The 27,290-nt window shown below is 38.7% G+C and overlaps 1 protein-coding gene across 1 annotated transcript in view; it reads right to left on the bottom strand.

Moving 5' to 3' along the window:
• MEP1A (meprin A subunit alpha) overlaps positions 1 to 24,936 on the bottom strand; it is a 40,154-nt gene extending 15,218 nt beyond the window's left edge. Inside the window, exons 1-11 of the mRNA XM_019667524.1 lie at positions 24,833 to 24,936; positions 24,722 to 24,746; positions 24,576 to 24,626; positions 20,581 to 20,621; positions 19,995 to 20,070; positions 14,262 to 14,379; positions 10,468 to 10,643; positions 6,095 to 6,316; positions 5,242 to 5,391; positions 2,004 to 2,219; positions 400 to 873 (exon numbers count right to left, since the gene is read on the bottom strand). Coding sequence (XP_019523069.1) covers positions 400 to 873; positions 2,004 to 2,219; positions 5,242 to 5,391; positions 6,095 to 6,316; positions 10,468 to 10,643; positions 14,262 to 14,379; positions 19,995 to 20,070; positions 20,581 to 20,621; positions 24,576 to 24,626; positions 24,722 to 24,746; positions 24,833 to 24,898 — 1,615 coding nt within the window. The 5' untranslated portion in view covers positions 24,899 to 24,936. The remainder of the gene's footprint in view (positions 1 to 399; positions 874 to 2,003; positions 2,220 to 5,241; positions 5,392 to 6,094; positions 6,317 to 10,467; positions 10,644 to 14,261; positions 14,380 to 19,994; positions 20,071 to 20,580; positions 20,622 to 24,575; positions 24,627 to 24,721; positions 24,747 to 24,832) is intronic.
• Positions 24,937 to 27,290: the final 2,354 nt, after the last annotated feature.

Below are 27,290 nucleotides of genomic sequence, written 5' to 3'. Positions count from 1 at the left end.
TCTGATGAATAATACTGATGATCAGTAATATTTTAGGAGTCATTGCATTAGTTCTACACAGAGACAGCAAATTCTGAATATCTGATAAATGATGAGCAGTGTCTGTCTGCTTACTTAGACTGAGCTCCACGAATCAGGAGCTGCCTGATTTGATTGTACTCTAAGGACCTAGCACAGAGTTTGGCACATTACAAGCTCTTCATAGATGCTTGCTGAGTGAATTTAGGAAAAAGAAGGAAGGTAAGACGACATTGAAAATTTTAACTTAATACTCCAACGTGACTGTGTTATGGATATGCCCAAGGAGGAAACGTGAGAGGAACATTAATCCCTTTTACACAGAGGAGAACCACATCTATTGGCCCTTCCAGTTGAGGGGCAGCTCTCAGAACCACTTACCTGAAGATGTCTGGGACTTAGAGGTAGTGAACACCATGCTTGAGGACATTCTATTCCTAACATCAGGTTCCTGGTCGAGTATTGTCATTATCACCTGTCTGTTTTCCACTGGCCACTCCAGGACAGCGTCATTCTCCCCACTGCACAGGTGAAAAGCAAGCCCTAAGTAGCCAGAGCTAACGGAGTTACTTCTACCATGAGGGTACAAGGTCAACCCCAAACCATATCCCTCTGAATTGTAGAATCGAGGGCTCAGTTTGCGGTCCCCTTTAACTGTGTTCTGAAGAAACTGGGAGAAATTCCGTACTGTCCAAACCCCTGTGGGGCATGGGGTTTCCGTCAGAGTGACATCATCCAGGTAAATCCCTCCAGTTGAGTTCTGGGGGTCACCTTTTGTGCCCTGGAAAACGTAGCGAAACTTCCTTTCCTCTCTGAGTGTCACATGGGCAATTTTCCAATTTTGGTCAAAATCTCCTGAGGACAGAGAATGAGATTGGTGACAATTGTGGCCAACATTTATTGTGCACTAACTATGAGCTTGGTATTGTGCCAATTACTTTACATGAATTATCTCTTTCAAACCTCACAACAAACCTATGAGATAGACACTGTTATAAACTGGTTACGGAACTTTTCCAAAGTCACGTATCTAATAAGGGAAAGTAACTGCAAAAAGACACGGTACGATTTATTTTTAAATTTACATTTAAATTTTAATCATGAATTTCTTTTCCATTATTTTCAATTTCACAGGTTCAGGGTTTACCCCTGGCTTTGATGGTATAAATACACCCCACCTTCTAATATTAGCACTGAATATCCAATGTTAGGCTGAACCTTAAAAAAAGAGTCATTTTGTAATCCAAAATTAAAATAGTGGCAATTTAATATGATCCAACCTGTGACTTGACACCAGAGCGATATATGGGAGGCTCTAGAGCAGATGATAACGTACAGCAGAAGCTGGACCCCTATGCAAAAACGACTCAATCTCTAACATCCAATGTTTTTTCCTCTTCCTCATACTCTCTGAAATTATACCAAGTAGGGTGTAATACGTAAATGATTATAATGAAGTTACTATACAAAAATGGCTTATTTCTCATCAACTTCACAAGTAGGTTCTAAGTTACTTCGGGATATTATATAAGGGTATCATTCGGTTTCCTGAAACAGGTGCAAAAGCACTTTGGGTGAACTATTGAGCCACTCTCTCTCCAGCAGCACCAATTCCTGCTTCCCTTTTACCTTCCAATCTCCACGCCTGAATCACCTATTTTTCTCTGTCTAAAGTTCTAGTAAAAATTGAGCTTATATATTCTGATTAGCCTCTCACAAAAGTATATCTCAGCTTCACCTAAACCCTTGATGCTGCTTCTAATTTCTGAGTGGTTAACACATTCATTGAGTGGTTAAAACATGCCAGACATTATGATAAGCATTAGAAGAGGAGGAATGGAGGTAAAGAAAAAGGGAGGAAGAGAAGAAGGGGACGAGTCGGAGGAGGAGGAGAAGGAATGAAGAGAGGGGAAGGAGGAGGAGGAGAAATATCATGATCTCAAATTTTAAGCTCAGTCAGCCCTTTCATGAATGCCTCTAGGTACCTTGAAAGGTCTTCACCTTGACCAGCTTGCGAACATTGCCCGTGCTGTCATCCCTCCTGACCCAGATGACAAGTCTATCTGAAGGGCTTCCTGTCATTTTATAGAAAAACTGCAGGCACTGCTGCTTCCTCTTTGGGTAAAGAATCCGAGACTCCAGCAGGGCTGCCTCCTCTGACAGCCCCGAGCTGGTGTTGAAGTGCATGAAGTAGCCGGCACCTATGGAGAGAGCACCCATTATCCCATCGCTGGCTGCCCACACCCCAGGGCACCCTCTACCCCCGCGAAGTGATAGAGTGAACAACAGCCATTATCCAGGCAACAGAAGCTAGAACTCTTCTGAGGAAAATAAAAAGAAGGTTGTTTGTCAGTAAACATCCTGCCTCCATGAACAGACTCACTGGCTCAAGCCACAGCTCTCCACTGCTTCTTTTGATTGACTTTGTTCCCAAGTATGTGAAATGTATACCTCTGACTAAGGAAATAATGAGCTTTAAGCAAAGTGGGATGGAATTAAGTGTCTGTGAGATGACTTCTGTTTTCCTTATTGACTTCATTGCTTAAATACGAAGTCCATTCCAAGGAAGAGAGCTGGCCTCCTAGGTGTATAAGAAACAGTGGCATTCAAAGCTTTAGGAACTGGATTTTAAATATTCACAAGGTTAAGGGTTCGATTTCACCTGCGTCTGGCCTAATAACTGGGTGTGTTTATCAGTGATAAAGAATCATCTTTACTGTGTCTTACGGAGGGGCATTCAAGGTATATTAGGGGCTAATGGAGGATTTCTCCCAAATGAAAAGAAAGCTTTCAAAGAACACTGAAAAAGAGGGGGGAAAGTGTCTACATTTGTGCCAGAGCTGGGGTTTGCCCAACTCAGATATCTCAACATTCTCTCTCCCAAAACAAGCAGGTGGCTAAACAAATATGTCACTTGGAAAGCCAGCACACTTTTCAGAGTCAAATGCAATGAACGGTTCTTGTATATAAGGAAGTCATTTAGGGCAGCCGGTTGGCTCAGCTGGTTAGAGCATGGTGCTCATAACACCAAGGCTGCCAGTTCAATTCCCACATGGGCCAGTGAGCTGCACCCTCCACAACTACATTGAAAACAGCGGCTTGACTTGGAGCTAAGGGTTCTGGAAAAAAAACCACTGTTCTCCAATAAAATTTAAAAAAAAAAAAGAAGCCATTTAGCTATACTCCAGAACTCCACTTCTTACCAAATTCTTCACTCAGAACATCCCACAAAGTAAAAATGAAGTGAGCATCTAGAAGAGTTCTAGGTACTGAGGCAATAGGATTCCCTGCTTCGTCCTGCCTCCCACATGGGGCAGGTACCTTTTATATTAGCAGCAAGCATGGGTGTTTAAATAAGCTTTCTATCAAGCTTAAAAATATTGTAATGGCTTTAATATTATATCAGGACTTTTTATATTTTCTTGTGTGTTCTTTGCAGTTCTTGAACTGCCTAGTCTGAGACCTCTGCATTCCAAATCATCGAGTGCTTGCATTTAGAAAAACAAGAGCTCACGCAGCTAAGAAGGTCTCACACGTGATCCTTGCATGGGAATTCCGCTCAGGTGTTCTCTGAATTGTGAAATGAAAAGTCCCATAACTCAGGCCTGGGTGTCAGGAGGCCCGAATTGCGGCCCTGGCTCTGCCACTAGCTAGGTGTCTATTCATCACTCTGGGTTTCAGTTGAAAGACGGCTTCTATCCTCCAAGCTTTTCCAGTCTATGCATCTACCTGAGTAACGCCACTGCTCTCTATAACACGGTTCCAATAAGTGCCTCCTGCAGAAGAAGCATAATGGTTGGTCCAGTTCACCTGATAAAGCTTTTCTAGATACGCGTTCTGGGGCGTGGTCCTTTCCTTTCCTATTAAGGTGCTAGAACATTCTTTTAGCAGTTTCCTATCACATGAAGATCACCTTTCTGTTTAGCTGGAAATTGTATATTAGCCAAGCAGCAAGCCCACAGAAAAGACTTACCTAGAGGCTACGATGGAAATTTGGCAAGAACTTCAGGGTAGATCATTGCCCTTTGGCTACTTAAGATTATGTGTTTAATAATCTGATGTGTGACAGAGACTTTCACCCTTTGCCAAGGCCAGAGGAATCGTGGCAATGGCTTGCGACTCTGACATTTTCCCTGGTGGCCTCGCATCTGGGTGACAGACAAGCTGGGTCCCTTTTGTGAAGGAAATCTAACCAACTCTCACACAGGCATAGACCAAGGGACTTCATAATAGCCCAGTCCTTAAAAAGTGATTATAATCTATAACTCCATCAGCTTCCAGATAGGGTTGAGGTTATTTCATTGACAGGCACTTAATAAAAAGATGCTAGGCAAGGAAAAAAAAAAAATATATATATATAGTTATTGATTTATATGGAATCTCTGGGAAAAAAGGGAAGATGGAAAAAAATAGGGAGTGAAGCTGCTTGTCTGCAACTGGAAGTTCTGTATGTGTTATCTCCTTCCATTTGACTGTGAAGCATCAACATCTTGATGGTCAGAAAGGCTTACAGGAAAGCAAAGACTTTAAAAAAACACAATTTCCTGTGGTCATAATTACCCAGTGGTGAAGCCATATTTTACATCTGGGTCTGTTTGACTTTATAGCTTTTTCACACATAAACCATATATAGGAACTATCTGAAGATGCACCATTCAATATGGTGGCTACCAAATACATATGGCAATTGAGCACTGGAACTGTGGCCCGTCCAAACTGAGATGTGCTGTCACGGTAAAATACACAGCAGATTTCAAATACTTAATGTAAAAAAGTGTGATGTATTTCATTAATAATTTTTATATTGATTACACATTGAAATGTTAACACTTTGGATATATTGGATTAAATAAAATATACCATTAAGAGGGACTTTCCCTCATTTCTTTTTTATGTGACTATTAGAAAAATTTATATTATATATGTGGCTGCATTATAGTTCTTTTGGAGGGCAATGCTCTAGGGACATTACCTTTACTTGCAAAGTCATATCTTATCAACTATATCAGTTTGTCATCACTTAAATGACTATTTCTTTTGCATGTCCAGAACCTGGATGCTTTTTACTGAGTTAGTAATAAAGATAAGAGCAATGCTCTTTGTCCTCATTCAGAATTTCAGGCTTGATAATTAACATCCCAGCTGAGGCAAAACATGCTGGTTGCCATTTCCAATTGAACCTGATGAACCACCTCAGTGTATTTACTTTCCGCCTTCACTGACCTGTGCATTTTCCCACCAAGGTGTGATCCACTTGCCCAGGCTGAGCGCTGTTCTCATGGAGCCAGTCTGCGTCATCTCTGGTACCCTGAATCATCCCACAGATGTTTGCCTTCTCAAAAGCACAGTGGTCCAAAAGGGTGTGAGTTGTGGCTGTAAATGACATTGTTGTCACCTGGTTAAACATTTAAGGCATCTCATTCCAAATACCTAATGTCTTAGGCTACTAAGACCTCATTGTTCAGATGCAGTAGGATCATGAGTCTTTCACTTTCTTAACTTTTTCTCAAATGCAAATCCTACTGTCTTCACTAGGTTTTTGAACTTGTCAACATAGATGCAGCCCTACTCACTGCACAGAGTCATAGTCACATGATGAAAAAGCCTATCATCATGCTTTGCAAAAAAACGCCAACCACAACTTCTTTAGAGCAACAATGAGGCACTTACAATACTGGGCTTTGTACTTAGTATATCTTTCTGTACATACCCACGGACAACCTCCCTGGGTAAAGAATTTTGCAGGATACAAAATATTTTCAAGCCTATCATCTATCTTGAGGTTTACATAACAATGCACTCTTCAAAAGGAAGATAAAGCAGTTGGAGTATTACAGCTCCTTAAATTGCTCTAAAACTTTCACTTTACAAAACACAAATTGATTTGCATCACCATCCTGTGATATGGGTGTTATAATTTTTCTGCTCTAGAGATAAAAAATAAGGTTGTGTAATTTGACCATTTTCCTTAACTAGAACATGAAAGAAGAGTAAAGAAAAATGGACAGGAAACCTGAAGGGCCCAGGAATCTTGTTGAGGTTCATTGACCTCATCTTCAGCCCCAAAGGTACTCACTACAATTGTACATTCGGTTCAGCCTCTCCAAATCAATAGTACTGAAATCCAGTCGCTGCCCAATGATAGAGTTAAACTCAGGGATCTTGGCCGTGATAGTAGGGACACTTTCATTCTTGTTAAATGAGAAAGGTGCATAGTGCATCAAAGACTCGTAATCATAGGGCGTGTTGAGGTCTGTGATGAAGTTGTCATCATAGGTGTTAAAGTTGTGCTCGAAACCTGTCAGGAAGAGAACCCACAGATCCTAATAAGTCATATTGTTTTCCCATTCTACCTTCTTTGACTAGATACTCAAGCAGAGACCAAAAAAAAAAGCATATCTATACATATTTTAACATTTTATAATTAGCATAATGAATAAAACTAATGCATATTATTAATTAATATTAACTAATTATATTAACATATAATAGTATATAAATTATAATAAATATTGAAATACATGTTATAATTAATATATACATATTATAGATTATTGAATATATGCACATATTTAAGTCAAAGGTTCTTTTTATAAATAAATAAACATGTATGTATGTATATGTATCAGGGTTTAAGAAAGAGAAGATAAAATATCAAAGTGGAAGCAGGTATTCCTGATAGCAGGAAACAGAATCTCTGAATTCAGGAAAATACTCAGAATTGACACATCTTGGTAATAATAGCCAAGTGCCTCATCTACGTAGATCTGTACTTGGCCAACTCTCCCACAGGTTAGGAAAAGGGAATTTGAGGGGTCGGGGGAAAGGTAAGCAGCTGGCAAGAAAGGGGCATCCTGTCAACCAAGGCTCACATCCTTCTGGTCCAGAAATAGCCTCGTGGATAGAAAAATAAAACAAGAAGGAAAAATAATTTTCTTTCAAAAGAAAAAAGAAAAACTTTTTATGAGATGAGCCCAAGTAAGATAATATGGACTATACTCTGAAAAGCTGAAATGAGAAACCAATCAGATGTTCTTTTAATCCACTAGCCATCAGGAATATTTACTGTTTCAGCTATAGATTTTTTTATTGCCTTCTTAGGGAGTGACAGGAAAACTGAATGAGAATGCTCATAACTCTCCCAAACATAATTTCCCATCTTCATGTTCTCATTTCCCAGCATCCCATCCAGTTGCTTTTAACAGTTAGAGAGAAGAAAATGTAACCATCTAACACATCCACATTTAGGGCTGAAGAATGTGGCGCAGCCTGGGGGGTGTTCCTGCAGGTGCCGGTGGGAGTCTCCAGATGCTTTGGGAAAAGCAAATGAACCCCTTTGATCAAGACCTTGTTTTAAGCATAAAACGAGAATACTGATGTTTCATCCTCCCAACTCACAAGGATTTTACGGGGACTTAACTTGAGAGGGATCAAAGCATTTTCAAAGGTGAGACAGAACTGCAAGGAATAAATGACCCAATCAGGGAAGAAGGAAATTAACTTCTTCCAGTGCTCTTGGTCCTAGGATGTCAGCTGATGAGGTAGAATTGTAAAGAGCATTGAGGTGGTGTAAGGACTGGGGACTGCGTCTGGGATCTCCTGGTGACTCTTGGTGGCATCTTAAGCAAAGGCACTTAAGCAAGGGTATGGTTTCCTTCACTGTCAATAAAATCATCAGGTTAGAATAGATCATTTTATTCTTAATTCAAGGATTCCTATCATCAGAATACTTTACCAAATATTTGTTTAGAATAATTTAAAAAAATGTATTTAACATATTCTGTCATGTCCACTATCTGCTAGATAATGGCCCCAGACAGTGAACAGGACAGGGGTAGCCCTTCTTCAACAAACTCAAGAGCTGGAAGCCTTAAAGAAGGAGTGATCTTGTAAAACAGGTTAGCCGGCAAACCTTTTGTGTAAACACTGAGATAGAAAATATTTCTGGCTTTGCAAGCCATATGGTCTCTGTAGCAACTCTGCCATTGTAGCACAAAAGCTGCCACAGACAATGTATAAACAAAAGGGGGTGGCTGTGTCCTCATAAATCTTCATTTATAAAAGCAAGTGGATATGGCCCATGGATTGTAGTTGGCAAACTCCTGCTAGACCTCAGAAGTTTTTGCCTTAATGGAAGAAGGAAAGAAAACTCATTCCAAGATGGGTTTGGGGGAGACAACTTCATTGCCAGTACAGTATCTCCTTCGGTTAAGTAATAAGGTTGTCATCAACTGAAGATGAGATGCAATAAAATTCATGAATTACCCTGAGCAATAACACTGCCCTTTTTTATGATCTCATTGGATTTGATATCTCACTTGAGAACAGTTCTTCAGTGATGGCAGGCAATTTTGATATATGGAAATATACTTGATGAAAATAGATAGGAGATGAGCAAACACGTGTTGAGTAATCTATGCTTAACCCAGAGTTGAGCAAGTCTGCAAATCATCCTGGCCAATGTGTCAGCTCCCAAACAAAGGGGTCTTGTTTGACCTAAAGCCATCTTAAAAGTGCTAAACGTTGTGTTCTTCAGGACTTAAAAATGGAATTGTTTTCTGCTTCATATAATTTACAGCTGTCAAGTTATGTAGGGAAAGGTAAGAAATTCAGGCTTCTAGGCAAATACAGACAAAGTCTAGTAGTGCCCAGAGTCTCACAAGCAGAGATTCGGTCCTTTGACCTATGACTCCCACTTTCCTTTCCTCTCTACACAGACCCAGTTATATAACATCGGGGGTGCCAAAAAAAGTATACACATTTTGAGAGATGTTATCTATGTATTACTTTTTGAAGTTGATTTATGTAGCAATGTGTAGAACGACGTTCACTCAAAAGATGGTGTTAATCAAAAGAACACTAGTGTCATTCATTGTATTACAATTTTAATACAGGTTTTTCCTTTGTTAAAATGTGCATACATTTTTTTGGCACCCTTTGTACACTTACCTTGAGAGACAAATATATAAAATTTCATGTTATTTCATATCCAGGTGAATACTCTCTAATTCTTCTCTAGATTGAACTGGGAGGCAGAGAAGAATATCACTTGGCCTCTAGCTCAGTGGTTGGGTGGTAGGATGGGTAGAAGTGTGTGTGGGGTCCAACCCTGGGAACATAGTAGGCTTTTACAAATTACATGGTTTCCTTCCTTCCACCAGCACTCCACATTCACAGAAATATCAGAATATGAGGTACTAAGAGGGACACTGATTGAGAAACCCTCGTAGGTGACTTTGATATGATTAGCCATCCTACATAGTCCTACCCCATGTGAGAACCATTGATCCACCTTACTCCAAAATAAGTTAGTTCTGGCAGAAGTCTTTTGGAGATTCATATTTAATTTTAAAGTATGGCCAGCTCTTCCAAGTCCCTTAAAGTAAAATTCTTAGAGATGCATTTCAATATATGAACTCAGATATGAAATTGGGATCTAAAAATACAGATAATTACAAGGCAATTATTTGCTTCATGAAAACCATGTGTGATAATAGTAAAGACATTTCTAATACATTAAACTTTCATTAATCTATCACTGCCAAAAATAATGCCTTCTACTCCTCGAATTAATTTTTAATGAAAAACTAGGTGTTTTCAGAAACACAGCATTGACTTTTTCCCCCAACACATTGAGAAACTGCTCAATAAATTATGTTTTACTCAGAAGCACTGTACTTAGTTGTCTCAAACAATTAAGAAAAGTAGTGTCTAAGGAAGTCTAACAAAATTAAAGAACACTGAAATTGTTAGAATAACATAACTGCATGGTAATATGTGGAATAAAACTGTGTTATCCATTGTATAGTATGGACTGGGGGCAGAAGAAGAGTGGTTCTTAGAAAAGAGAAAGAAAAGACCAATACATTTTGATTAACTAGAACTCAGGCTATTAGCCAGAATGAACGGACTTGGGGGTACAATGTCAGAGAAAAGTATTCATTGTTGTTGATATTTTGTTTTGTTTTCAAACACCTCTCATTGATTAGGCAAAGCACCAACAGAAATCTTGAGTATGCCATAGAGTCATCATATATTCAACTAAACCTCTAGAGCTACATGAGATTTTACATCCAGAAAATTGACCCTGACACCCTCAGAGACCCAAATCACTTTACTCACTAAGAGGAAAATAGACACCGTTTTAGATACATTTCCAACAAAAACACTGAAACTAAAAAAAAAGGCTTCTGATTAACTTTCAATGAATTCCCATTTAAAATTATCCAACATACACTATTCCCTGTGACCCTTGTCTGGGATAAGACCCGCACAGTCCACATGACAAGTAATCATATCTTTGCCCTCTTTATAGTTTATATTCCTACTGGAGAATCTGAAGTACCTGTCCACACATAAATTGGGCTTGATTGTCCCAGGGTCGGTCTCAGCAAGTGATAAAGATAATAGCACATTCCATCCATCCACCTTGGGTTTATTTATACACACCTGGAAGAATTTCATCCCACCAGATTTTCACGTAATCATCCCGGTCTGTCCTTGACTGCTCATGGTAAAATCCCAAAGCATGCAGGATCTCGTGTTGGATGATGGCCTTATAGTCACACCCCGGGCCAATGGAAAGATTCTGTCCTTTGTGTTGGTCGCCAACCTCCGACCAGCACCTTTAGAGAGGAGAAGAGGGACATTTTCTCCTAGAGAATTTTTTTTTTTTTTTTTAGCTGGGCCATCCTGCCACTTGTTGGCAGCTCAGCTTGGGCCCATGTGGGAACTGAACCAGCAACCCTGTTGCTCAGCGCTCACACTCTTGAGTGAGCTCTTAACCAACTGAGCCACTCAGCCATCCCTAGAAAATTCTTAAGTGGCTATAATTCATTGGATTTCAGAACACAAATTTGAAAGAAGGTAGGTTTCATTTTAAAAAGAAATGATCAATTGCGCTCTCATGTGTTGATGGTTCAATGATAGGAGACTGGTTAAATAAGAAACATTTCCCTGGAGGGTGTTATGCAGGCTTTAAAAATGATAGCCCATTATAAAAGTGGCAAATTAATCCTAATAACACATCGGGTAGAGAGAAGTAAAATCAGGCATTCTTCTTCACCTGTACAAACACATAGGACATTCCAAAGAATAACACTATTGCTTTTATACCAAAACATTGTCTCTGAGTGGTGGCTGTGGTTGATTTAAATTTTCTCCTTTATACTCTAATGAATTTCCAAATTTTGTATAGAGTGCAGGTGTAAATTTTATGAACATGAGAAAGAGCCTCATTAGTGACAGCACAGACCATGTCTAACATTTCTGAAGGGCTCCAGATAAGGTGGACCCATAACTTCCCTTAGACAACAGTGGTCTCCGAAACAGCCAGCAGACACTCTAAATGTCTCAGGATGCAGCCTTCTGCCTTCTTTTTCCCAATTATTTTTGTCTTTCCTCATAAATCTGATTTTCTACCTCTATTAGCAAACCTGAAGCTATCCACAAATTGACTCCTTCTCTGCTTTAAGCTGTGGAGCAAGAACCTATAACAATTGCTCAACAGAAAATAGATTTGCCAATGGTTTTAAACGCTGCCACAAGATTACAAGTTTCTTGGTTTCCCAAGATTGCTAGCATCATATACCTTCAAATGCCAATGAATTTGATCTCTAGTCAAAGATGGATCTTAATTGTATTCTAACAAGTTTATTAAGGTATAATTTCCATACCATAAAATTCATCAATTTTAAGTATACAATTCGATGATCTTTAGTAAATTTACCAGGTAGTGCAAGCATCACCATGACCGAATTGCTTTTCTGACTGTAGAATTTCATGATCAAATCAGAGTTTTCTCTTCAAAATATCCAAAATCTAGAGGAAACATTTATTATATATCTCTCTTTTTTTTTCTCTAAACATCCTTTCTCCAACAGAAAGGTTTAAGTTGGAAAAATACCTTAATTTCACCACTCCATGAATCTTGACCTTGTTTTTCTGAAAAAGCCCTTAACTTCCAGCTTCAAAGGACCCTGAAGAATTTGAGGCACTTTGGGCCAGTTTCTTCCCCAGACTTTATCCTCCTTTTTTTCCCTCCCCTATCTTAAGTGTAACAGAGAAAACTCCTGATCACAAGCAATGAGTCCCCCAGATTCAGGCTTTACAGACAGTGTCCCTCAAAGCTGACTCAACCCCTCACCAGGTACCTGGGGACTGAGATACACACTGAAAAGAAACCAAGAAAATTTTACTGGGAAAAGGAGAACTTTTAGAAAGTGATCATTTTGACTTTTAAGAGAAGCAACTTTTTTCTCTTTAAAAAAAAAAATGATGCCAGAATGATAAAGAATGGAAATAAAAGTGTTAAGAAAGTGGATTCCCTCCCCCCCCCCCCCCCCCGAACATTTCAATGAATAATTAAAGGCTTTGGTACTTTCAGTAAGCTCAGAGGAGGTTGCCAAGAGACAAGATGAAGAAGTCAAAAGCAGAAAACCGTTAAAGTCTTGGCAAGGCCTGAGGTATACTTTAAATGTTTTCCCTTCTCATAGAAAGAAACTGTCCAAATTAGCATTGGTTATCTCCATTTATATGACCCACAAAAGCCTCAAACAATAAGCTACATGTCCAGAAACAAATTCACTTCCCCATCTCCCACAGCAGTTCTTCTGGAAATATCCCCAATCTCAGTGAGTGAAGGACCACCCACCAGTCATGCAAATCGAAAACCTTGATCATCCTTGATTCTCCTCTCTTCTTAAACCCTCACATCAACTAATCACTAGTTTCTGTAAGTCCATCTCTTTACATATTTCTGAAATCCATTCCCTCTTCTTTATTTCAACTGCCTCTTGTTTAGTGTAGGCCCCTTTCTTTCCTCTCCGGGGTATCATTTAATTGGTCTCTTGCCAGTCTTGCCCCACTTCAATTCTTTATTCACTGTTGCTAGAGTAATCTAGAAAGATGACTAAAATGGAAAATTGAGCATATTTCTACGTAAGAGTGGATTCCTTTATACGTAGCTCACTATTTCCAGGCTTCTGTTTATCTTCCTGGCTCCATTCCTCACCACTCTGCCCCTTACAAGTAAAGCTTCAGACATCCTGAACTTAATGAGTTCTCCAAGTAAGCCAGATTTCTATTTATGTTTGCTCTCTTGTTTTCTTCCTTCTTTTTCTCTCTTCTCCTTCTTCTCCCTTCCCCCTTTCTCTCACTCTCACTCTCTTCCCATCCCCCATATTCCTGCCTCTCCTCTTCCTCTATATCCTCCTTCTTCCTTCATCTCTCTAACCCTTAGCTTGGCTCCCCCGATGCTTCACCTCCCGCTATGTGAGAGGTCCTGCTTAGGTCTTCCTATAGCCCACGGTGCTCACCAAAGCATATTAGAATGATTTACCTGTTGTTTTTCACCATCCCCACCTGCCAACTGTAAACCTTGTGAGGTCTAAGGCTGTGTCTCATACTTCTTTGTACCTACAAACTAGCATACTTCCTGGTATTCCTGGTACATAATAGGTGTTCTCTCTCTCTCTCTCTCTCTCTTAAATAAAAGAATGATCTAAGTAAATACTCAGGTTAAATAAGGTACTTAATATATACCTATGTAGTCATAATTTTACTTTTTTTACTGTTATTTTTTGCATGCTTTTTTCTTAAGAGGCAAAATCATGTGCTAACTTCTTCATCTCTGTTATCCATCCATGATTAATTAAAATTCCATCAACCAAATCCGGGCAACACCCAAGGGCAGTGATGGGAACTGCAGCTGAGTTAATAGCTCCAGGCTGGGGTTAAAGACAGAGTCACAGCAGATGGTAGGTTTGCTCCCCAGCCTCGTCTAGCCAAGGTTGATTGACATAACCACAAGAAAAGAAAATGGGCTTTTTTCTTAATATACCTGTTCTTTTTTCTTAGAAATAAATAACTATGAAGAGTAAATTTATATCTAGAACTTTTCAAAGAGGTTCAGCCAACAGAGTACCATAATTTTAAACAGTAACATAAATAGGGTGTGATTTATACTTTAATAAATTCGACTTTAAGAAGTACTATAATTTAACACATAACCTAAACCTAGGAAAGAAATGAAGATAAATCTCCCTGGGGCCCAGAGGTATTCAAACAGCTCATTCTCTGCATAATATGTTAAAAATGTTATGTAATTTAAAAATTTACAGTGAAAGTTTTGATTTTGCTTTTAATTTCTTTCCATTTTTTTCTTTTAGCCCTTAAAGGAGATATGTCACTTTTTATAAACCAAAGGATGGATGATTTTCACACTATTAAAATTTCATACTTACCCATCAAACTGCTGAAAGATGATATATGTGCTCTCTCCTTCATAGGGCTTGAAATCCACACAGGACTTGAGACGGAACATTTCAAAGGCATAGAGAATGGCTCCTTTGGCATTCAGCTCTGCAGAAATGAGTGAAAATATCAATTAGTATTATTTAGATCTTGGATAATGTATATAACATAGTTTAGAGAAAATCATGCCACCACATGAAATCCACAAAAGTCCATTATAGGGTTTGTTTGTTTTTTAATAGTAAATAGATTCCTTGAAAACTAAAACTGAAAAATTATTTGTGGACATAACCATCAAGGACATACTTTAAAGGCATAATGTAAATAAAACTTTAAGAACGCACATATGTACAATATGTGTACGTGGCTAAATGAAGTCATAAAAGAAGTTTCCACTTTCTCTTTTTCCTGTCTCCTCATTCAAGCAGAGATTCTTTGCGCATTGCCTCAGGAGAGTCACATGGTTCTCTGTCACATGGATGAATGGATAAAGTACCTTGGAAGGAAGCAATGAGAATGGTATTCCTTAACCCAGTCTAAAAAGATATCCCTTCTTGCTGGAGAAAGAAGCAGTGTAGAGAGGTTTGTAGATTCTGAAAGCATAAGTACAGATGGTATTTTGCAAGACCCCTGGAGAGACGGTAAGACTAGACAGGCAGCACTGCAGACAGCCTTAGAAAAGATTGCTGTAACCCAAATTTGGAACCAAAGCAGCAGAAGCCTAATCGACCTGAAGGGACAAGAACAATAGATGCCTACTAGTAAACTGTGTGAACCTACGACCAAAGATCAAATGTCTTTTCTGTCACTTAACATGCTCACACTTTGGTGTTGTGTAATACAAAGATGGGGTGGAGATGAAAGAGGCTCTAGAGGAATGGAGATTATGTTTCAGTTTGTATGTGTGGTTTGTCTCTCCCATCAACTCATTGAAGGTATGTCTCTAAGTTAAAAATAAAGCTGTCATATAAAATTAAATTATATTTCTTGCACAATTGGTTTTATGCATTCTCTCAAAGCATTCGTAATTCTTGGGAGTTTATCAAGTACTTATTTCACATTATTCTGGCCCTTATTTCATTTAATAAACTACCAAGTTGGAGATTCCACAGTTTATATGTCATAAGATCATATCAAGGTCATTAAACAAATGCTCATTGGAATAGTCAGTGAATGAATTGTGAAAGCAACATAGATAACAAGACAGCTTGGTTTTCACAAAAGGGTAAGGGAAAAAGTTTGATTTTACTAAAGTCATGCTGTCTATAAGGTTATGTTGCTTTAGTTCTCCTCCAGCCAAATAGTGGGAGAGATAAGAGTGGTTAATTTCAAAAATCACATCATTTCTGACTTCCATATATCTGAATAAGTTGTACAAAGGGAATGAAGCAATTCTGCCATAATTTTGTAAACACCGTCCCAACATCATTGAAAAGAAAAAAGAAATGGAATTAAACCCCACTTGAAGCCTCTTTCTTCACCATGAAACCAGCCCTGAGTATGCCTCCTCTGAAAGTCACACTTCTATTTTGTGTGTTGTCTTTATGTAAGTGGCCTGCTCCTCTTAGGATACCGTTAGCTCCTTGCCAGGAAGGAGCTTATCTTTTGCCTCGGTGCTTCACTGTGCCATGACATAGTAAGTTATACATAGTTCTGTCTTAAACAATCATGTTCATTTTGAAAACCACTAGCCCTCCTTAACCCCGGATCAACTAATATGAGAAGAGTTAACTTCAGACACCGATGAATCTGTATATGAAAGGATAAGTACAGGAAGGCTAATTATGTTTAGTTTAAGAATCTTTCGACAGAGTTTTTGATGTGGTAATGCTGGAGGAGCTGGAATCTGGCTAACCCTCTCTCTCTGATAACAATTATAAAATTTGGGGGAGGGGAATTAAGAAAAGAAATGCTTTGAATGCACTGGAAAATCTCTAAAACAGGCAGAAACTATGGGAGAGTTTATTCTTGAAAGGAGAAAATGTCATTGGTTAACATTTACATTTATACAGCTTTTTGCATGAGGGCATACCCCAATTCTTTGAGTGCAAGGAAAAGAGAACTCAAGCATAAATTTGCAGTTGTATTTTTTTGACATATCACAGAGAAGAGTTTGGGATTGCCTGAGTGGCTGAAAATCAAGGGAGGAAATTCTGGAAAAGAAAGAGCAATGATTGATTGTGTGGAGGGGGATGGGAGTGGGGAGCTGGTGGTTCAAAAATCTGTATATAAACACATTTCCAAATCTTTGTCTGACCCATGAACCTTACATGAATTGGAGAAGTCTCCAAGGAGCTTAGTGGAATGTAGCAGGTGGGTTGCTGATTAAATTAAACAGCTATCTCAGCTGCTTCCCCCATAGTGGAGAGAGAATTTAGAGTTTGATTCTTGCCAATTAGAGAGGCTGGGAAAACTTTTGGGCACTCTATTGAAAATCTGAAGAGGTCACATCTTCAGAGTAAAAGACTATGTTCCAGCACAAAGGGATTTGCTTTGAACTAAGGACAAAATCAAAACAAAACATTCACAAATCCAAGATGATCAGTCAGTAATTTACTGCTCTAACACAAATTAACACTATTCAGAAGAGAATAACAGAATGCAGAATCTCTAAAATATAACATTTACAATGTCTAATATACAACCAACACCAACAATCACCTTGACCTATTTAACGTTGATGGAAGAGTGTGCCCCAAAACTGCAGAATACAAGTTCTTTCAACTGCACACACAACATTCAAGATAGACCATAAGTTAGACCACAAAACATGTCTCAGTAAACTTAAAGAGATTGAATTCTAATAGAATATGTTCTGACTTCAACAAAAACTTAAAATTAATAATAGACTATCTAGAAGAGCTCCAAATACTTGGAAACTTAGAAACATATTTCTAATTGACCTATGGATTTTTTCAAATCACAACAGAAATTAGAAAATATCTCAAATAAATTTTAATACAGATACAATATATCAAAATTTGTGGAAAGCAGTAAAACCAGTGCTTTCTAATATAGCTTTAGATGCCATATTATAGCATTATATTATGTTAGCAAAAAGTGAAGATTTAAAATCAATGATATATATTTCCACCTTAAATATAAAAAAAGAAGAGCAAATTAAACCTGACATATGTAGAAGAAAGGAAATAATAAAGAACAGAAAACAACAACAGACAAAGCAGAGAAGCAAGAGAAAATTAGCAAATCAAAAGCTGGTCCTTAGAAAACATTAATAAAATCAATACATTGCTTTTAAAAAAGGCAAGTCACAGACTGGAGAAAATATTCATTGTATAAATATATATATATATATATATATATATGTGTGTGTGTGTGTGTATATGTGTGTGTGACAAAGGACTTTAATGTATAAAGCTCTACAAATAATGAAAACACAAATAATACAATAAAAAAATCATGAAAGAGTTGAATAGAAACTTCATATGAGAACACACAAATGGCCAGTAGCATATGAAAATGTGCTAAATATCATTAGTCATTAGGAAAACACAAACTAAAATCACAGTGACATACCATTTTTCAACCACTAGAATGGCTAAAATCAAAAAGATTAACACCACCAATGTTAGTGAGAAAGTGGAACCAATGTGAGAAAGTGGAACCAATGTGACATGTTGTTAGTGAGAAAAATGGCACAGCCACTTTGGAAAATTGTTTGGAATTGTCTTATCAAGTTAAACATACATTTACTATATGATCAAGCAATTCTATTCCTAAACATTTATCCAAGATAAATAATAATTTTAAAAAACCATATATCCACACAGACTTGTACAAGAATGATCATAGCAGCTTTCTTCATAACAGCTCAAACTTAAAACAACCCAATGTCGATCCACAGGAAAATGGATAAACAGTTGCAACATAGTCATACAAAGGAATATTATCAAGTAGTAAAAAAAGAATTAACTACTGACCCACAGCAATATGGAAAAACTTTAAACCCTCATGTTAAGCAAAAGAAGCCAGATATAAAAGAGGACATACTGTGTCATTCCATTGATCTGTAAATCAGTTGTAAATCAGGTCAACTAGTCTATAGATAAAAAAATTAGGATGGTAACCGTCTGTCTCTTGGGGAGTGGGGATGGAGATTGACTGGCAACAAGCATATGGAACTTTCTCGAATGACGGAAGTGTGTGTTACATAAGCTTATGCATTTATCAAAATCCATTGACCTGTACACCGATTTGTGTATTTCACTCTATGTAAGTGTAATAAAGGAATTATATACAAATACTGAACTCTAATTAGTATGATTACTTTTCACAATGGTATGGGCCCAGGTATCTGAACTTTTTTGAACTCAAAAGTTGATTCTCATGTAGTGTTGCTGAAGAACTACCACTGTATTTTTACTATTGCTACTTTATTTCAGGCCACCTGTCTTCATTCTTGCTCTCCATTCATCTGTCACCTACATTGCAGCTAAACAGACATTGCTACTCAAGGTGTGGCCAGGAGACCAACAACAGCCTCACCTGGGGGAGTGTTAGACACACTGAGTCTCAGGCCCCACCCCTGACAAGCTCCACAGGGAACCCTTACGCACATGAAAGTCTGAGGAGCACTACCTTACACCTCACAGAGTCATGGTGAAGGGTGAAGTGAAAGCAGCAGTGCCTGGCACATAACAGAGATTCAGTAAGTATGTCTATGTGCATAGGTGTGACAAAAAGGAAGAAAAACTGTCATGGGAAAAAAAAAAACACCTTTTAAAGTTAATGTTTCTTAAATCACATTCCAATAAATGTGAGTGCTCCATGAATTTGCAAGTGTACTAGCAAAAAAAAAAAAAAAAAAAAAAGGTGGAAAGCAAATCAGCTCAATTTCCCATAAAATAACTGAAAACAACAGCGTTTGTTTATATCCAGCCCTTTTCTGGAAAAGGGATTGGAGACGGCACTCATAACACTGATGGGAAAAACCGAAACATCATCTAGACCCCCTGAGAGGAAGCGGCCGAGCAGTCCACTAAGGCTGAGCAGCCTTGTCCTGGCTTCTCCCCTCTTACCTTCCTCTGTCTCCCCTCGGGCCTCCCAGGCATTGCAGCATTGTGGCCGCTCAGCCATCAGTCAGCTGCTGGAGGTCAGCCAGTGTCCACACGTGGCTTCTAACATTCATTTATTCCCACCAAGTATTATTTCCAACAATGAATGAAATATAACTTAGCCCTTTATCTTACGAGAGAAAAAGAACAGAATTTATTAATACTGAAGGACAAGAGCTAGGACCATGTGAAATATAGACTTTTCTGTTTGTCAGAAATGCGGTAGGTCTGTCTTATCACAAAAAGGGAAGATCAATATGCTGAAAATAGTATACTGAAAATATATCCTCCTGCTCCATGTAGCTTTACCTAAGCAAACTATTATTTCAAGAGCACATGTTTCATGGCTATGCTGCCAAATTGCATTTCATTGTGCTTTTGTTCTTTATAACGCGTCTGGTCTTATTAACAGGTTAACGTGTTCTGCCTTTTTAAAATGATGATTTGATACTCTGTGTCTCAGGTGGGTGAAGCAGCACTGGTTTTGATGTAATGTCATGCCTGTCAGCTCCGGGGACAAAGAATCATCAGGACTTGCAAATCATCTTATACCTTGATGGTAACTCCCAGTCTGAAGCCAATGAACAGGAGACGCAGGAGGGAGAAGAGTTCAACCCAAAGCTCCTAATTAAGAACAATTAGTATTACCCAGATTGTCTGCCAGAATGTAAGGAATGGGGAACTTCCACATGGCATTGGGGTCTCTCAGGCCATTTCTGGAATTCTGTGAAAACAAAGCAGAGATACCTAGAAAGCCTAGTCCTCCAAGTCTCCTTGGCCTCCTCTTTCACTAAACTGTCACGCCACAAATCATCTGTCACATAGTTCAACAACTTAGTAGCATTCGTCTTCTGGTTATAAAGCGATAACGTATTATTGACAATTTGGGAAATTCAGATAAACTCTTAAGAATAAATAAATAAGACTTGCAATTCCCCCAAAACGGAAGTAGCCACTTTAAACACGTGGGTGCATGGTCTTCTCTCATTCTTCACTTATTAGGAAATTGGGTGGACAAGCAATTTAATAATTATAGTCTTTTGTCCTGTTTGCTAATTTTTTTTTAATGTTTTCGTTACTACCAACCCCAATGGAAGTCCTTGTGAGTACAGATTACAGGTTAGATTTTTTCATCTCCTCCCCCATGCCCATCCAGGGCTCAGCACAGCAGAGGCTCGCGATCATATGTCACAGCCAGTTCTGAGGGACATGATGTGTCATTGGCGGTACTCACCTGCAGGAGGATGTCCCCTTGAAAGAGGTCCAACCCTGCAGCTAGAGGTAGATTTTGAAAAAGAAAGATTTAAATGAGCATTACTAAAAGGCATCTCTCATAGCAAAATTAATCTTTTCCATTGTGAATCTTTCATTGTTCATCTTTCTGTGGTGAAACTCATTCTGAAACAATGCAAACATTCCTTCTAATTGGGCTGGTGTAAATTGCCAATAAAATATATATTGTCACATCTTCTGTTTTCATTTTTGGAACAAGAAACTTTGTCCAAGAATTAGAAAGGTAAGAGATAAGTTAGACCTTCTTGACTATTGACTCTGAACCTCTCATATTTCCGGGGGTAAAATGGAGTCCTGAGACAGGAAGTGACGTACAAGGTGGTCAGGGGCCACCTGAGCTTTAGGACTCCTGACTTCCCACCCAAGGCCCCGTCTGTTATTATACCATCTTTCTTTCTGACCCTAGGTAAATGGGTTGATGTTGCTCTTTGCCATGAAAAAACAATGGAACCTTCCAAAGCCAAGCAACTAATGTTGCCCCTACATCACCCTTTTCCTCATGTACACATTTCCTAAATTTTCTTAACCTCCATCACCCCATCCTATGTATGTGATAGCCGCACAATTAACAAGAGATGGCAGTGACACCACTGCCCCACCACCAGTAGGATCCAAGTTTTGAATTTCCTTTTCAGTAGAGGTACTACACGCTGGTCTGTTCTTCCTCTCTCCTAGGCTCGTCATGAACAAAAGTATGTGTTTCCTGACACCTGGCCCGGACTAGGAGAGGGCTCTTTCAGAGTGGTATGAACAAGCCCACTCAGACCTTGGCCCCAGGGGTTGGTCAGCACAGAAGGTCACAGAGGGGTGTGAGAGGAGCAACTAGAGGAGCACTTCCAAGGGAGTACATATCCATTGAAAGCAAGCCTCGATCAATTCACTACCCAGTTTGTTCAGGTAGCATACACTTACTTATGAAGTGCCTAAGGTGTCCTACGCATTGTTCCAGCTGCTAGGAGTGCAGCAGAGAATAAAGCAAAGTCCGCAGGGAAATGACATTCTTGATTGGGAAGGGAGGGGAAGACAAACAAATAAAGGTGGAGTATGGCAGATGGTGACAAGCACAATGAAAAAAAAAATAATAATAAAACAAAGTAAGGGGAAAAGAGTGCTGAGGTGGGGGAGGATTGATATTTTACAAAGGGTAGTGAGGGAAGGCCTCCCTAAGGAGGTAGGAGTTAAGCAGAAATCTGATGGAGGGAAAAGCGAAGGAAGAGTATTGAAGCCAAGGGCAACAGCAAACACAGAGGCCCTGAGGCAGGAAAGCCTGGGTGCCCTAGAGCAGTGCTTCCCAAATGTTAGCGTCAGATCTGGCAGGGCTTGTTAAACACACCCCCAGGGTTTCTGAGTCAGTCTGAGATGGGGCCTGAGAATTTTATTTCTTACAAGTTCCCTGGTGATGCTGACGCTTCTGGTGGATAGGGAACACACTGAGAATCACTTACTAAGCAGAGGTCAGGGTGACTAGAAAGCTTGAGTAAGTAAGGAGGAAAGCCATAAAAAAAAATGAGGTCAGAAAGCTGGCCAGGGTCAGATCATCTCAAACTTTCATGTGCATAGGAACCATCTGGGCTCTGTCAGAATGGAGATGCTGATTCTGTAGGTCTGGGTGGGGTCTGAAGATGCTGCATTTCTAAGAAAGCTTTGAGGTGGTACAGGTGATGGTGGCCCATGGACCACACTTTGTGAATCAAGGCTCCAGAACTTTCATTTTGTGCTGGGTGAGATGTCAGTCAACACTGGTCAGCCAATAAGTGGAGGATCAGAGAAGTGACATGGGCTGATTGACTCCATCAGGCGCAGCTGATCTCACAGATTCACTGCACACACAGATGCCGCTATGAAATACGTCTTTACGGTACTAAGTCACAAACACGACTGGCGATAGATTACGGTAGAGGGGGAAGATACGGAAGCGATGGGTCACGATACTTAAGTTAACTGTTAGATATTTGAAAATGTGAGTGCAATAAATCTGTGAGATCAGTTGCGCCCCACAGAGGGTTAAGAGAGCTCTGTCTACTGTGTGAAGAGTGGCTTGTGCAGGGCAAAGGCACAAAGGGAAGAGCAGTTCTGAGGCCACCACAAGAACCAGGCCAGAGATAAGGTGGCTTGGTCCCGGAAAGGAAAAGGGGAAGTGCTCCTGAAAAGTCACAACTCGTGATATAATTTGATGGTAGATCTAACAGCATTTGCTGACAGATGGTGTGTAAGATGTGAGAGAAAGTCAAGAGTTGGAGCAACTCTGAGGTCTGAGTGTAAAGGTCTAGAAGGAAGAAACTGCATTTACTGAAATGGAAAAGATGGAGAGGAGCAGATCTTGGGGTAGAAAAGGTTAAATCAGCATCATGAGGCATGGAGAGAAGACCGTAAAAAAGGTGACAATTTATATTATTTTCGCCAAACAATTTGTGACTCTGGCTATGTGGCTAACCCACTCAATCTTGATAGCTTGGTTGAAATGACCTAAAAAGAGAAAAGACCCTCATGGTAAAATTTCTTCATTGGAGTCACAGTTCAGATGTGGTGATGGATATGAAGATTAAGAAATGGTTATAAGGTAAAAGAATGTTTTTTACTACATAAATAAGGATGAGATTAGGAAAACTACTTTTAACCCCAACCTGTTAAGCATAGCAGACCCTCTCAATTACTGCATCTTGACGGCCTGACTCCAATGCAGCAGTTCTCAACCTTCCTAATGCCGCGACCCCTTAATACAGTTCCTCATGTTGTGGTGACCCCCAACCATAAAATTATTTTTGTTGCTACTCTATAACTGTAATTTTGCTACTGTTATGAATCGTAATGTAAGTATCTTTTTGTTTTCCAATGGTCGTAGGCGACCCCTGTGAAAGGGTCCTTCGACCCCCAAAGGGGTCGCAACCCACAGGTTGAGAACCGCTGCTCTAATAAGAGCTCATTTGATGCCTGATTCTAAAGCCTTGAAAGCCATTCCCCCATTCACCTCACCCTGCCCGTGCAGTCATTCCCAATCTTTTCCAATTAAATATCAGCTAGCCTGCCTCCCCCTGTAAATGGGACAAAGCAAGAGAAATTTAACCTTTAGGTATGGGTTTGTTTTAGTTTTATAGTCTTCACATAGCCCTGAGCTATGATTCAGAAGACCAGGAGGCGAGCCCCATCACTGCCATCTGTGATACTGGGCAAGTTGCCAAAACCACAACGAGCCTCCTGTCCCTTCCTGCAAAATGAAAATAGCGCTTACTGCACTACAGAATTGGACAAATAAATGTGCAATTAGATATGAAAGCTGTTGTAAACGTTAGGTGATTATGACCATGAATACCTGTTTCCCGTCAATCCTGACCGGAGACACCCAAAATGTAGAGGCTTCTCCCTTATTTTAGAAGCAAGACAAAAGAGCTAAAAGAGAGATAACTAAGCTCCTCCCTCCTCTGCATAATAGATGAGACCGATAGACTTCTTCAAGAAACGTGTTTGTGGACAAGATGTCGAAACGGAAACACCTTTGCACTCTTCTCTAAGTCCTGAGCAAACAGTTGTTAGTAAGTATGATGACCCTGTAGAGGGACTGGTTTTTTCCCCCTCTGTTAAATATAACCCTCGTAAAATTCTTTATATTCTTCTTTACCAAGTAGAATAATCATCCATTTTTCTTTCCTTTTTTTTTTCAAAATGGACACTGGCAAAATGAAACATTTATAAACAAAAATCTTGCTGTGTGTTTCTAGATCCATTAAGCATGCACTCGTTCTAGAAAATTTGGTCTATCCATCATTCTCTTTCCACATTTCCATTTTTCAGAAACTGCAAGTTCTGATGAAGCACCAATAAATATCTCTCCCTGACAATTTCCCCAATACCGTATCATGAAGGTGATAGCTTTTCAGCAATTCTATCACAGGATTTAAAATTACTTCACAGCATTAATAATTTAGAAAATGAACCCACCTAAATTGAGTTCTGAAATATCCTTCTGTTCTTCAAGATGTGCATCATGTACTGTTAAAAAAGTGGGGAAAACATTGTTACTAGTCTTGCTGAACAAAAGAGAGAAAGCTCAGAAAAACTCTTTATGCATTTCAATTGATCCTTACCATTTCCTTTAGAAAGATGCTTAATCTGAAAGAAAATAAATATACAGAAAATGGATAATGTATACTTGAATTAACATTTTTAAATACCCAGAAAAGCAGAACTCTACTTACCGATACAGCTGTTATGTGAGCAAACCAGATAAAGGAGAGAATGCAAGTAGATCTAGTCCAAGCCATTGTTGCAAGTGAACAGAATTTAGCAAAGACACCTTGTGATAAATGCCTCTTGGACCTTGACCTGGCTGTCATATTAGAAACTTTGACCCTTCCATATGTTTTATAGCACTAAAAAGAGTAGTCAGTAAAAATGTCATTGACCCTTTTGAGGACAAATACTAAGTTTAACATAAAAGCTCAAACTCCAGAGATGGGGGAAAAGTTTGAAAAAGTTAATATTAAGATAAGTATATCAAATCTATAACACTTCTATAGGCCAGCAATAACTGTTTATATAACAGATAAGAGATAAGTTTTACAATAGAAATAAAAATAGTCTACAAAATAATTTTTGAAGTACTTTAATTGAAAATGAATTTAGATTTTAATGAAAATATTTTAAAGCAATTATCAGAGAGCATAAAAAGTTTGTATCTACATCTCTATCTCTACACACACACACACTCATGGATGAGAAGGGGCATGTATGTTTACATACACTCCTACACTTGCACGCATGAGATATAAGGATCTTTGGTATCAGAGCAACCCTCAAAGTCTAAAGCCTGCATGTCAGTATAATAAAGACGGTGAATATTTTGATAGTAGTCTATAAACTCAATGTTATTCCAATACAAATCTTAACAAGGTCTTGTGGAATTTGACAGGCTGACAAACTTTCTGAAATTCACATGAAAGAGTAAACCTCCAAAAATAGATAAGAAAACTCTGAAAAGGGAGAACAAGAAGAAAGGAACTGCCCTAACAGTGTATCAATAATTTTTATAAAGTTATGGTAGAGAGTGTGATATTACCAAAACAGAAAAAACAGTGTGTCTATAGAATGGAATGGAGAATACTAAAAGAGATGCAAGCATAGATGGGGATTTTACATATCAGAGGAACCAAAAAAACAAAAGGGAAAATTTGGTCTTTTCAATAATGGTGTTGGGACAATAGCATTTATCTGTGATGAAAAATTAAATTCTGACACTATTCACAAAAATAAATTATGGAGGGATTAAAGATATAAATATCAAAATCAAAACTTTGAAAAAAGAAAATACAGGAAAATGCCTTTAACTTTGAGGTCAGAAAAATTGTTTAAATATGAAAAAAACACATAGAAATCATAATAAATTTGACTATATCAATTTAAACTTTTTATGACAAAAAACACAACAACATAGTTAAAAGACTAGCCACAAATGGAAGAAGATATTGATCCTGCATATACTTGAATACGAGTAAGTTATCCAGGAATATAAAGAAATTTCTACAAATCAATAAGAAAAAAGAAAGAGAGATGGTTTAAGAGAAAAATAGGGGAGGGGGAAATGTGAACACGAAACACACAAAAACCCAAATGACCAATAAACACAAGTAATCTGACAAGCATTCAGAAAACCTCACAAGTAATCAGAAAAGTATCTATTAAAATCACAATGAAATAACAATGAAACAACCTCAAGCTCACATTGGTGTAAGTGAAGAAAGCTGACGATACCAAATGTTGACAAAGAACATGAGGAAACAGGAAATCGTATACACCGTGGTGGGACACAATTCAATGCTACCTAATAAATTGAAATATGCATAGTGTATAAGCTAGAAATTTCCCCCACTAAGTATATACCCTAAAGGAATTTACACGTATGTACACAAAATACCACATATTTATTGTGGTATTTTTTTGTAATAGTAAAGAACTGGAAAATGTATTTACACTAAAAGAAAAAAAATATGGAGTATATTCAGTCATGTGCAGATGAGTGTTTAACATCCAGCTCTCTGAAAACAAAGAAACAAAACAGCCCTCATTTGTAGTGTTTGCTGATTTCTGGGGTGTGAATACTCCCATCATGGTCAATTTGAAGCTCCCGAACACTGTGTCACTGAATGTAGTGTTGGGAAGAGGTGCGCATCTTGGGTTCTACCTGCCCCGGCACAGGACTGCATATATTTACATACCCTCCTACTCATGCATGAGGTATAAGAATCTTGGGTATCAGGGCAATCCTCAATCAGGTCTAGAGCCTGCGTGTCTCACCTCAGACTTACTAGTGGAGCAGGTGGGCCAATTTTGCTATCAGAGGAGCACTTCCTGTCAGAAAAGTATTTCCAGAGGCACAGAGTGGGGCTTCCTGAGCTATCAAACAGGAGGCATGACAGCTGGGGACCAGCTCCTGGCGGGCACAGGAAGTCTATGACACACTTCCATTTTTCCACAGCCATTGTTGGGTGAGGTTGGAAAGAGGGTGTAGACAATGTGATATATAGGTGATGTAGTACAGAACTGTATGCTTGAAACCTATGTCACTTTACTAACTGTTGTCATCCCAATAAACTTTAATTAAAAATAAATAAATAAATAAATAAATAAATAAATAAATAAATAAATAAGAGGATGTAG

Source organism: Hipposideros armiger, unplaced genomic scaffold (assembly GCF_001890085.2).
Source record: "Hipposideros armiger isolate ML-2016 unplaced genomic scaffold, ASM189008v1 scaffold_499, whole genome shotgun sequence".
Lineage (NCBI taxonomy): Eukaryota > Metazoa > Chordata > Mammalia > Chiroptera > Hipposideridae > Hipposideros > Hipposideros armiger.
The sequence above is the reverse complement of the archived record's forward strand: the minus strand, read 5'-3'. Positions and strand labels throughout refer to the sequence as shown.